Source organism: Clarias gariepinus, chromosome 15, assembly GCF_024256425.1.
Source record: "Clarias gariepinus isolate MV-2021 ecotype Netherlands chromosome 15, CGAR_prim_01v2, whole genome shotgun sequence".
NCBI classification, from domain to species: domain Eukaryota; kingdom Metazoa; phylum Chordata; class Actinopteri; order Siluriformes; family Clariidae; genus Clarias; species Clarias gariepinus.
Window position 1 is genome coordinate 6420001 of NC_071114.1, and position 13054 is coordinate 6433054.

General features: G+C 37.7%; 1 protein-coding gene across 1 annotated transcript in view; it reads left to right on the top strand.

Moving 5' to 3' along the window:
• diaph3 (diaphanous-related formin 3) overlaps positions 1-13054 on the top strand; it is a 373414-nt gene that overhangs the window by 235227 nt on the left and 125133 nt on the right. The window contains exon 21 of the mRNA XM_053513323.1: positions 8488-8727. Within this exon, the coding sequence (XP_053369298.1) occupies positions 8488-8727 (240 nt within the window). The remainder of the gene's footprint in view (positions 1-8487; positions 8728-13054) is intronic.

Consider the following 13054-nt stretch of genomic DNA (forward strand, 5'->3'; position numbering starts at 1 on the left):
ATAAACTAGCCATTTAATATAATATAAAAAAACCTTTATTCTACACTAAATACTAAACATAACCATAATTAATTAAAAACTGTTCACTGTCTGGCCCCAAAAAAATCTCCCAGTCCAAGATTTCATTGAGCACACATTCACAATTTAAATCCTAAAGTATGACGCGCAGTTGGGGAAGAAAAACTCTGATTGCTGAGTCTAGACCTGAGCAACTGAAGCAACTCCAGATCATAACACTGCCTCCGGAGGCTTGTACAGTGGACCCTATGCATGATTGGTGCATTCCACCAAAAGTCCAATCTTTATACATGCTCGCAAACTGGCTTTTCTGACAAGTCTCACTAACAATTGGTTTTCTTATGGACAGGCAGCTGTTTAGTCCCAGTCCTGTGACTCCTCATCACATTGTGTGTATGGAAATGCTTTTACTTTCACTATTAAACATAGCAGTGATTTCTACTGTCAAATTTTTTAACATACATATTTACTAAGCATTTAATAGATCTCCGTTCATGACCACACAGACTTTACAGGTTTTAATAACATGTTGGACAGTTCCCTATTCAATTCCACTAATTTTAAATCTCATAAATTGATTTCAGTACTCGATCCAACCCCTTCTGTAGTAGCGAAGTAGATTCAGTGGTACAGTTGAGTTCGTAGCCTAAGTCATTTGCAGATTTTTCCTCAGAACCAAATTAATAATTGTTCGCCGAAACAATTTTTAAAAATCTATCTATCTAAAATGTTTCGTTTTTTGCAGTATATATTTCATGCATTTTAACACCAAACTATTAAAAACAATATAATTTATGATTTTGTAACATAAACATTTACATAATTTTAGCTAAATTTCCATATAAAATATAATACAGTGGAACCTCGGATTACGAGCATAATTCGTAAAAGGCTGTAAAGGCGAGTGTGTGTGTGTGTGTGTGTGAGAGAGAGAGAGAGAGAGAGTGTGTGTGTGTGTGTGTGTGTGTGTGTGTGTGTGTGTGTGTGTTGGTGTAAGTGAAGGAGCACGGTGTCAAATTATGCGCACGCACACACACGACAGGCTGATACAGAGAGGGAGAGAAAAAATGGATCTTTACCCTCTAATGAGACTTGCTTTTGCTTTACACGTGCACACACACGTGTTATAATAAACAATACACGCGCGCTGTACACACGCTTACAAACACAAATAAAATGTTTTACACACACACACACACACATGTGGTCACAATGTTATAGTAAACAGTACGCACAGATATTGATTATACCAGAAAGAGATGTGCACTAAGACCCAGCAAGTGAGATGATTACCCACAATTCCGCAGTGCAAGAGAGAGAAAAACCGTTGGCTCAGTTGTGATCATGTGATTCTTGGCGTCAAAACAAGAAGCGCATGCCTGGTACTCATAAACCAAGACAGCACTCGTTTTTCAAGTCAAAATTTATTAAAAATCTTTGCTTGTCTTGCGGAACATTTGCAAACCGCGTTAATCGTAATCCGAGGTTCCACTATACTGTGTAGATTTGTTTAGTATTGTAAACAAAAAGAGAACACAAAGCGCCCGTAAAGAAAAACGCAGCTTGGGACAGTAAATTATTATCGTAATTACCCTACAGTACTGATACCAAAGAAAACGCACTCACATGGATTACAGTACATTAGGAGGGGTAACATTGGTATTTTACATTTTAGCACTGAGCAGTATACATAGTACAGTATACAGGTTTGCCTTTACATTCTTTATTTTTTTTTTTTTACGGATAATGTGATGAGTTGAATTCGAAATGAAATTAAAGTGCTTTGGGAGCATATTGGGGGTTTAAACCATAAAAACAGGCATTAATAGGCATTTATTTTTTTTAAACTACATCCAAAATCGCTGTTTTTCAAAATTTGCAGTTGCTCTATTTTATTATAAAAGTAAAAATGTAAAAAAAAAAAAAGGTTTTAAAATAATTTAAAAGAAAAAAAGTAAAAATAAATTATATTTTATTGCCCAGAAAGTGTATATGGCCCTTTTATAATCTGCTGATAGGATTGTCTTGCTGATGAGGTTAGGGCAGCTTTTTTTTTTTTTTTTTGGTGCTGTCAAGTTTTACACAAGTTTTACACGCATGCAAAACACATTCTTGTAGTTCAATACAGAAAACATTGGTTAATGCAAGTTTTGCCTGTGGTGTATTCGTGTACTTCCATGTTCGTTTCTGTTTGAGAGCTCGTCACATTTCCGCTTTGACCAAATCGATAAAACCCTGAAGTATTCCTCCTGCTTGACTTAAGAAGCTAAACATTACAGTACCAATGCCATTTTATTTCATCATTACCAGGTCATTTTTATTGTTTTAAGTTAAACGATTTCACCAAAACTAATAAACATTTACTAGTACCAGTAATTACTCCAAATTTAATAAATGAAATGATTTCTCCTTCTATTTTAATATGTTCTTGAGTGCTGTTAATATGAAGTAAAGCCCAGCTCCACAGAGTGCTGCATTTATGAGTTTTTCCAAGCTCACAGGGTCGCTTTTCAGACTAGCACTTGTACAGTACTTGTGCTTTTTTTTTCCTCTCCCTTCAGTTGCTTTACAGACACATCAACGAGATACCAGAACATAAACAAAGCTGCTCCATTTAGACAGAAGCGCAGAGTGATTTAATTAACAGTAATGAGCCTGAGTGTTTGTGAACTGGCTCTAAGTTGTAAGTGATCGAACGTGTCCTTTCTACAGACGTGGTCGTGCCACCACTCTCGGTTGTAACAGAGCTCAAGTATTTATCAACTTCTTAACGTCGCTTAGCCGATTAGGACTTGACATGTTGGCTGATAAAAATTTCTTTCTGTATATCACACATGGTGTCGTGTTTGGCACGGAAATTAGCACCTGTACTCCGCATCTCTCTGCTAAATGCTGCGACGTGAAGTGCTTAAGGCTTCTCATTAAACTCCAGCGTTAAAGTGTGTATAAAGTGACATGGCCCCAAAACCCACAAAACATATGTAGAGGTTCGAGTCGTATTTATTCCTGCTCTCGTTTTTAAATGTCACTTATTCCACATAGAGGCAAAAAAGTCAATCAGATCTCCTCAACTGTCCAGCACATGCATAAGTAGCTCAGCGCGCCAGTCTGTCTGAACTGTCTGTCTCTCTTTTCCTCTCTTGAGAAGTTAAGAAAATTGGTGAGAGAGAGATAGGGAGGAGTAGAGAGGCAATGATAATTCAGTGTGCTGTCTAGCATGTGTTTATCTTTCTGCTGTTAGAGTAAGTGCTTATGGAATGTGTTAAAAATAAAGGGTTTAAAGATTAATGAAGATTCTTGTAAAAGAGTTCAAGAAATGTGATGATCCAAGAAAATGTAATTCGACGGCTCGAACAAGATACCTTTAATAACAATCCACAATGAATAATCTGTGATGGCTGGAGAAAGAGAACTGTGATGAAAAAAATTGGAGAACCGTGATGGCTGGAGAGGAAAAAAAAACATGATGGCTGGAGGAAAAGAACCGTGATTAGCAGAATTAGAGAACCGTTATGGCAGGAGAAAGAAAACTGTGATTATTAGAATTATAGAACTGTGATGACTGGAGAAAGAGAACCATGATGACTGGAGAAAGAGAACCATAATGACTGGAGAAAGAGAACTATTATGGCTGGATAAGGAGAACCATAATGACTGGAGAAAGAGAACTATTATGGCTGGATAAAGAGAACCATGATGACTGGAGAAGAGAACTATTATGAATAAAATTGGAGAACCATGATGGCTGAATAAAGAGAACCATCATGGCTTGAAGAAGAGAGTCGTAATTAATAAAATTAAAGAACCATAATGACTGGAGAAAGAGAACCGTGATTAATAAAATTGGTGAACTGTGATGACTGAAGAATGAGAACCATAATGACTGAAGAATGAGAACCATGATGACTGGAGGAAGATGAATACCCTGTTGTTGTGCGTCATGACTATATGATGATGTCTATTCTGCGTCCTCTGGTTCTTACCCCAGTGATGGGACTAGGTCAATGTTTAGCAGGTAAGTAAATATAAAAAGGGGTTTCCTTCATTATTTTCTCTTCAGCCAGCACCTTGCACCTCTCCGGGTGGGTGAAGTGTTTTTTTTTTTCGGTTCGGGGGAAGAGGAGGGGGGATTCCAAGCTAACATACTGTATCTGTGAGGCAACATGAGGATGTTTTGCATGCAGTGAAGCATAATACCATGGTTGATTATGAGTCTAAATGAAAATGAATGCTCTTAATGAAGCGTGGACACAATAACATCCGTGCAGCCTCCCTCAAAATGGCAGCACTTTATTATACAGTGCGGCGTCGCCTTAAACGCAGGATTACTCAGAGTCGAAAGAAACGGTTCCGAGCCCGAGCTGGTCAGAGACTCCCGGGCAGCACCAGGACCCCTGGAGAGATTATATCTCGCAGTTGATTTAAGAAGGTCTGAAAATCTCCCAGGAGGAACTGGAAATCTTCAGCTAAGGAAGGAAGAAAAAAAATAAATATCTGGGTTGACCCGCTCAGCTTGCTGCACTGCAAGCAAAAAATAAATAAAATGAAGCAATAATTCACGGAATGAAGGAATATTTTCATGTTGCATTTCGCTTTATCATATTACACAGTTAACACACTGCTGTTGTCTGCACTGACTTACTAAGTACCAGCTATGCCGTTTAATGATACATGGCTGAAATAGTGTTTTTGAAAAAAAAAAAATATATATCTTTTAAGCCTTTAGTGTGATTCAGAACGACATTAAGATCCAACAGCAGTTTTTTCAGATCTTTATGTGAACTAGCTCTTTTTCTCTTCACACACTAACAGCCTTATAAAGAATAATATGTGTCAGGTTATTTATTTATTTTTTTGCAGCTGCAGCAGCAGAACTACTACTTTTTCAGAATAATCCGCTTTAAATATTTATGCTTTTAAGATCTTTGAATCGCGAGTCTATTTCATCGCAAATTCGATTGCATATGATGTGACCACAGGATGCTTTCCCGTATGTTCACCCACGCAAATGAGACTCTTTCCATTCCTTTTTAGTTTATCTTTCCCCTCCTTCTTCATACCGCTTGCAGATTTTACTTTGCCGCAACAAAACTAGAGCCGAGAATTATGGGCGGGTTTTTAATTCGATTCGAGACGTTGTGACTTTTTATTCAGTTCAATAAAACTTAGGTTTATTGTCTGAGTGTTTATTCTTACTTTTTTAAGTTTCTAAAAAAACATTGAAATGCTGTGAAACTCGTCTAGTTAACTGTGTAAAAGTCACGTCTCGTACAAAGGAGCCAACTTTTTATGGTATGACTTATACTCCAGTCCAGTAGGTGGTGGTATTGCTCCACAAGCCCATGAACTCAAAAAGAAGAAGAGGACGTGATGATCTTGCAAAAACGAAAGCATTTTGTTTAAAAAACAAAACAAAAAAATCTATGTAATAAATCGAAACGGCCAACAAGAGACCAATTCATTCGCATCTAATTAGATGAACCAGATAAAGCCATTTAATTTTTATTTATTTATTACTTAGAGTTTCTTGATTTGTATGACGTTTTTCTGCGGCTTCATTTGTTGTTGTTTTTTTTTCTTCTTAATAAGATTAGTATCGAATGACTGTGGTTTTTATTTCGTCTCTTGTGTATTAAGAGATTAAGAGTTCAGTGAAAGCTGGCATCACAGACCCTCCCCATGCCCCGCCTCCGTCCGCCCATCTGCATCCGAGCCTGACATTTTAATAACAAGAATATTGCGTCTTTGAAGATTTTATTTTATTATCTTATATTCGATTTGCGTGATTTGTTTATTTGTCGGCCGTCTGAATATCGGCAAGCGCTCAGTTGTGGCCCGAACGTTTGGTATTCAGTAAAGACAGTAATTCCTGCGTGTGGACAATAGCTCTAGACATGTTAATCGTTCTTCTTTATTGAGTTACTTATCTATGCACTGATACCCTGTTGCTAATCTGTTTTCTTTGTGATCAATTACACCTCACTCCCCTATTATTTCTCCACACCCACACACATACACACACACAGTGTTTGCACACACAATCTAAAATGAAATAAGCTACCGCGTCCTCAATAAAACCTTAATACATCACCTGCTCTTTGAATGTCTGTCAGCAGTTTGTGTATCTCACACACAACACTCACACAGATATATAATTACGGCCTCAGAGAACATTTTCCCCCGCCCCGTCCGTGTCCGCAGGGCGTTCTGACATCATTGCCAGTGCCCCGGAGCCTCCGCTTTTAGAACGCAATATTTCCTAATTTAACATAATTGTGTAACGCCCGTAATTTGACGCTGCCTATTGCGCGCCACCGTCCGTCCCTCCGGTCGCTCCCCGACGGCCGCTCACATACCAATTAACTTGAGCAGAAGGAGCCTAGATCACATCGTTGCCAACATCCATTACGATTGCCTAGCAACACAAAAAAAAAAACCCTGGCCTTCGTCACATAAATAGCTTTTAAAATGCCAGGCCCAAAAGCAGTAGGCAAATTGCGAAACTCTGAAAGTAATTTCAGACCGAGTCGGAGGGGAGCAAACAGAAAGCCGTAATGAGGAGTCTCTCAGTGCCCGAGATGAATAAAGGGTTTCGGTTTGGACGTCTTTCCGAGGTGAACTATAAAACATTTGTGTGGCAGTGTGCATAGATTTAATGTAATGATGCTGACAGAATTTGGAACAGCCACTCCGTGTGTAGGTGCATGCGAATGAGAAGAGGATATGGCCTGTTTAAATCGGACCTCCCCCCCCCATTATCGTATCAGAATTTTAGTCCAAGATGCATCGCATGCAACATATTTCTTGACATCCTGGGAAGTTATTGAGGTCCCTAAAGCCTAAATACGTGTTATAGTGATATGACCTAAAATACATAGAGTAAACAGCAACATACACAGCAATTAGAGATCAAATTCAAGGTCAAAACAAGCACTTATATTATGTGTCCCTAGTACAGATAGTCAACCACTTATAAAGTTCCATTCCGGGAGCATGTTCGTAAGTCAGATTTGTTCTTAAGTTCGACAAAGTGAGTCTTGTACGCCATTGACACTAATATACAATGTGTAAAGTATACCAATCCACTCGACTTAATGTCTGTCCCCTTTCCCCACACTGCTATCATGTGGCCAAAAACCTTAACAGAGCCTAAGGAAATAAAACTCACAGTAAAGTGTAACAGTGTTGTTTCTGCGCCTTTAAATCGCGAGGGGAATCCCAGACGCAGTTTTGTCTCAGGGCTGTTTTCCACTGTATTGGACTGTAAACTCTGTTTTGTTGAGAATTTTACTAACCATCAAGACAGCTTTACAGGACAGACATTTTCTATCATCGTGTTCCCGGACTGATTCATTTTCTTCCACACACACATACAATATTCAATTGTATATAATTGTGAATATTGTGACTGCAGTGTCTACGAATGTTCAGAGAACCACAGTCCGTTCGTATCTGCGAAAATTTGTAACTCGAATGTAAGTCTGGGACTACCAGTACAAATGCAATTATACAGATATTGGTTATCTCATGTTAATCGATAATAATTACTAAAGAAGTGCATTAGGACATGTATGTATAATAACTTCCTGATTTTTCCAATTACATCGGTAAGTGTGGCACACTCGTGCATTTACGGAGGGCATCATATGCAGTAGGAGCTGCAATCACATGTTGTCTAGCATCAGCATTAAACTGCCAAACACTCTTTCCATGTTCTTAATAATGCCACAAAATACATTTATAACACTTTAAAATATTACAACAATGTTTAATAATAACAGACGCAACTGCACCCTTATATAACATGTCCTGATCTGCTTTTCCAACAGTGTTGATATTGCAATAGTTTGATTTATTAAAATGAATGCATAAATGTTTTTTTTTTATTTGTCTCATTATCATCTTAAAAAAATAAAAAATAAATAAATAACGACTAGCAGGAAATGAAGCAATAATCCATAAATAATCCAGAAAGTCCATATTTGCTAAAAACAAGGAGGTTGGCATAGAAGGATTTGCTTAGGCTCTATTGGAAAATCTGTCACGTGTTGTTTTGGAGATTACGACTGTGGCACTTGATTCCTGTTTTGTAGAAGAACTCAGCAGAACTGAAAAGCTTTCTGTTACATATTGTTGAAGACATTTGTCTGTAACAGTTTCATTTTTTTTTCATCGGTTTTAAAATTCAAGATGGTTTTCTACTAAGTCAATAATGCAGAGATCATTCCGTACACATCAAAAATTAGAAGGATGTGTGTGATTTTTTTTTTTTTTCCATACTACACTATGCTGTGAAATCTTACCCTATTCGTATAGTCCTGTGTTTGTTCATCTTCTCGCTTTTAAGTGTTTGATGAAAGCATTCTCTTTGAAACAGCCTGATTGCCAGAGTGTGCTGGTATTACTCTAAATCAGCCTACTATTAGTCTATTCATGCATCTCTCTCTTTTTTTTTTTCTCCGTCTGTAGATGAGCGTTGTAAAATGTCTGCGGCCGAGGCTCAACTCCATCCTGTTTAAGCTGCAGTTTGAAGAGCAGGTGAGTCACCTGAAGCCAGACATGCTGGCGGTGAGCGCGGCGTGCGAGGACGTGAGGAAGAGCAAGGCCTTCAGCAACCTGCTGGAGCTCGTGCTGCTCATGGGTAACTACATGAATGCTGGCTCTCGCAACGCCCAGTCCTACGGCTTTGACCTCAGCTCCCTCTGTAAGGTGGGACATGCACGCAACACACACACACACACACACACACACACACAAATGTAAACCAAATATTTTTTTATATATATACACTCCAGGAAAAGAGAAACTATTTTAATACTTAATTTATTACTGTATGTTATATGTTGATGAGAATATTATGATAATAACATGTTATTATTAATATAATATACTGCATTATACTATTTTTCTTTTCCTGAAGTGTGTATAATTTTTTTTGGCTGACTCTGTATACCAAGTTCCTTAATTACCGAACTTTTTAACTTGCTTACTCAGTCACCCAATTCACATGTTTAATTACTTTCTAACATTAACCTCCTTCTTGCTAACCTACTGAATCCACTTTTGTATATACATAATCACTTGCTTACTTACATTTTTTTTTTTTGCCCAAATTGCTGCAAAACCGCTTTTCCTCCAACTCTATTTTGCATCCCATATATAAATGATAATTGTTGCATAATCTGTTATAATAACCTTACGTCTGCCCCAAGTGTGTAAACCCCACAGACAGAAAAGAATTAAAAGCAACAATTAGAACTGCTTTAACACTTAATCACTTTCTCTCTCTATCCTTAAATGCCAACTTTAAGAGGTTTACTTTCTCACCTTTAAGTTCGATCCATTTTAAACAAACCATTATGTTCTTGGTTTAGTTTGTTTATTTCGGGGTTTTATGTACATGAACAGTCAGAAGTTTGGGGTCATCCAGAAATTTTTTTTTTTCCATGAACACTCAAACATTTATTTATTAAATGAGCTGTAAAATGAATTAAGACTTTGACAAGGTCAGAAAGATTTTCTAAACTTTTTTTCCCCCTGAATAATTATTTGCAAAATTAATCAAAACTGACATTCAGAACCTCTAAGAAACATGATAAACATGTTATTTTTTAAAATTCTTTAAATATTTTTCTCGCTGTGTGCGTGCGTGTGTTAATGTACCGTCCCCGTAAAAACTTTATAACTGCGTTTGTCATCTCATGACTTCGCCCCATCCATGGAAGCAACTTGGAGAAGAACTCTTTAATTAGAAAAAAAATTTAAAATAAGAAAAAATGTTGAGCAAATTTACAGAACAAACCTCGTCAGTGAAGTACGAGGGCAAAAATGAAATTAAAAAAAAAAAAGAATAATTTTTTAATCATGATCAAGGCAAAATTTCTAATTAATCTTAAGGTCATATAATCCAGCACTAGCTTGAAATATTGATTTCGTCCTTCAGGTTTTTGCTTTCAGCCCAGAATCTTTCCTTTTTCTGCAATCGCAGCCCTGCAGAACTTTCTTGTTGTCAGTTTCTTGAGAGAATTTTAAGGAAAGTTCACTCCATATTTCTTCAACAAGTCGGATTGGTTTTATTTTTATTTTTTTTATGACTTTTTTTTTAAACACAAATCATACATTCAAGCTGCTATGACAACAGCTCAACCGGGTGGAGATCTGGTGACCGAACGGGTCAGTTCATTACCAGCAGACTGCTTCTTATCTAAATATCACTTGCATAGTCTGGAGCCGTACTGTACTGTAGGTCATTGTCCTGCTGTAGGATGGAATTGGGTTCAATCGAGGAGTTGGGAGTATGGTATGGGTTGGCAAAATAGGATGACGAGCCTATTTTTTTTCTATAATTTGGGGTGCGAAACAGTGTTCTTTTCTTAGTTAAACAAAAAAACTGGTTCGTTCTTTTAGAGTTACATATCTGTCTGCTTGTTATTACTGGAACTTTATATAAATATACAGTAACTTAGTAGACAAAAAATTGGTGGACATTTTTAAAATGAGAAAATCTAATTTTAAAATATTATTGCTTAGTTTTTTGAACTAGTGGTGGCTCTTTGTTGTGGTGGTTGGCACTGTCTTGCACCTCGCACCTCCAGGGTTCGGGTTCGATTACCGGCCAGGCTCGATTCCCGTCTCTGTGTGCATGGAGTTTGCATCTTCTCCCCGTGCTTGGTGGGTTTCCTCTGGGTTCTCCGGTAGGTTAGGTGAATTGACGTTCCCAAATTGCCCATAGTGTGTGAATGAGTGTGAGAGTGTGTGTATATATGTGTGCCCTGCGCTGGATTGGCAGCCTGTCCATGGTGTACCCCGCCTTGTGCCCCAAGTCTCCTGGGATAGGCTTCAGGTCCCCACGACCCTAAATACCGAATAAAGCGGTATAGATGATGAATGAGTGAGCGAGTGGTTTAAAATAAATGTAAAAGTTGTTGTTAGCTTAATGGTTTTTGTTCATTATTTTGAAACCAATAACACCTTGATTACAAAAGCAGATATGGCAGAAATTAATAATGTGGCAAAATCTGACAAATTTTTTTTTTTTGGCTAAATAAACCCCAAGATACACATAATTTTTGTGAGATTAGTAAAACATGCCTTCCCTTAATAGGTAAAATAGAATAGCCATCCTTTATCATTCAGCTTTTCAACACTTACCTACAGAGGCATGAGAATGTAGACACGGAGTTGGACATCTGGTTGGACCTTGCTTTGTGCACCGGTGCGCAGTCATGTTGAAACAGGACGGGGCCGTCACCAAACTGTTCCCACCAAGTTGGGAGCATGAAATTGTCCAAAATGTCTTGGTATGCTGAAGCATTAGGAGTTCCTTACTCACTGGAAGTAAGGGGTCGAGCCCAACTTCTGAAAAACATCCTCACACCAGTTCCAACATGACAGCACGAGTGCACAAAGCAAAATCCATAAAGACTATCTACGGACTATACTGTATGTGCAATCACATACAATGTAAAAACCTGTCCTTTTTTTGTTACTGTCTCCATTTCCCCATGTCTATCTACCTATTTATCATCAACATATACAGTACATGGAACCTACCACAAATTATAGAACGACTCGTATATAAATCTCCCACCATTGAGCACAACGGAAGCACTCGCACTCCATCACCTTTATTCCACCAGGCTTGACAGATGGCGTCAAGCGCTTCCCTAGCATATTTTCTTACTTTCTTTTTTTTTTCTCTGCGTCTCTCAAATTTTCTACTTTGTGTTCCAAGCACAAAGTTTTTTTTTATTTTTATTTTTTTTATGCAACTCTTCTTTACGAAACTGCCAGAGGAACTGCAAGATGTCTCTTTAAGCTGAGGAACTGCAAGACGTCTGTTTAAGCTATAAACTTTGATGTCCTCTTTGCGTCCTGGTTTCTTTAAAGAGTCTAGTACACATGGTTCTTTGTCCAAGTCTTGGAAATTTGTCTTATGGAATAGCCTGAGTTTAAAGGTTGAAATTAAAGGTTTTTTTTTTTTTTTTTCCTTGACATTTTGAGTCTACATTCGAAACTCCCAAAGACTTAAAGGCTTTTGATACTCAACTAGCCAAAAGGCGGCCACTTTTATTGCTTCTTTAATCAGCATGACAGTTTTCAGCTGTATTAACATAATTGCGGAGGATTTTTCTTATGATCAATTAGCGTTTTTACACCATAAACCCAAGATTAGCTCGCAGTGTGCTACTGAACACGCGAGAGTGATGGTTGCTCAAAATAACACATATGGAGATAGCTCGTTATGACATCATTTTTAACTTGAATACTCATTTATAACCTTAACAATGGCAAGACTGTACAGTATTTTGAATAATGCGCCTTTTTTATATACAGAACCAATACAATTTTTAATTCTGGGGTTCGTCGTTCCTGATTTGGTTTAGGAGCTTACTTTGCCTCTTCCATTTTTTTAATATTTTGCATTTCCTTTTGCATTTTTTAACGTCGGGTCATGTTTTCTTCATGCGTGAATGGAAAGTACAGAGCGCAGTGACTTTTAAAGCTTGTTAAACAGAATAGCTCGTCTGTAATTCTGTTTATTTGTTTGTTTATTTGTTTGTTGAAGGCGAGATGTGTGTGTGTGTGTGTGCAGGATATAAAAAAAAACTAATCAGAAATGAAATAAGATAAATTTAATTACGACTCCAGCCTATTTTGTGCATTCATGGCAACCCACTGCTCATTCTGCAGTTTTTTTTTTCCTTCTTTCGACTTTTCACTCTCTTTATTTCCCACTTTTATTTTTCCTTTATTATTTTTTTTTTTCTCCTCTTCTCTAAATGCCCATTACTGCATTACAGCTGAGTAACCAGGCCAGGCTTCTCTTGGGCTGAATGAAATGCCTCTCAGCTCATCAAATCTCTTATAGCACCTGACAAAGAAGTCCCACACCGACAAACACGTTCATAGCCTGGACTTTATTAGAACCAGAAGCTGATGGACTGCTACGGGAACATCTGCTTCCTAGTAGCTGCTAATGTTAGGATGTGATGAGAAAGAGAAAGAGAGATGCACAGGAGGTTCTGAGTGGCCA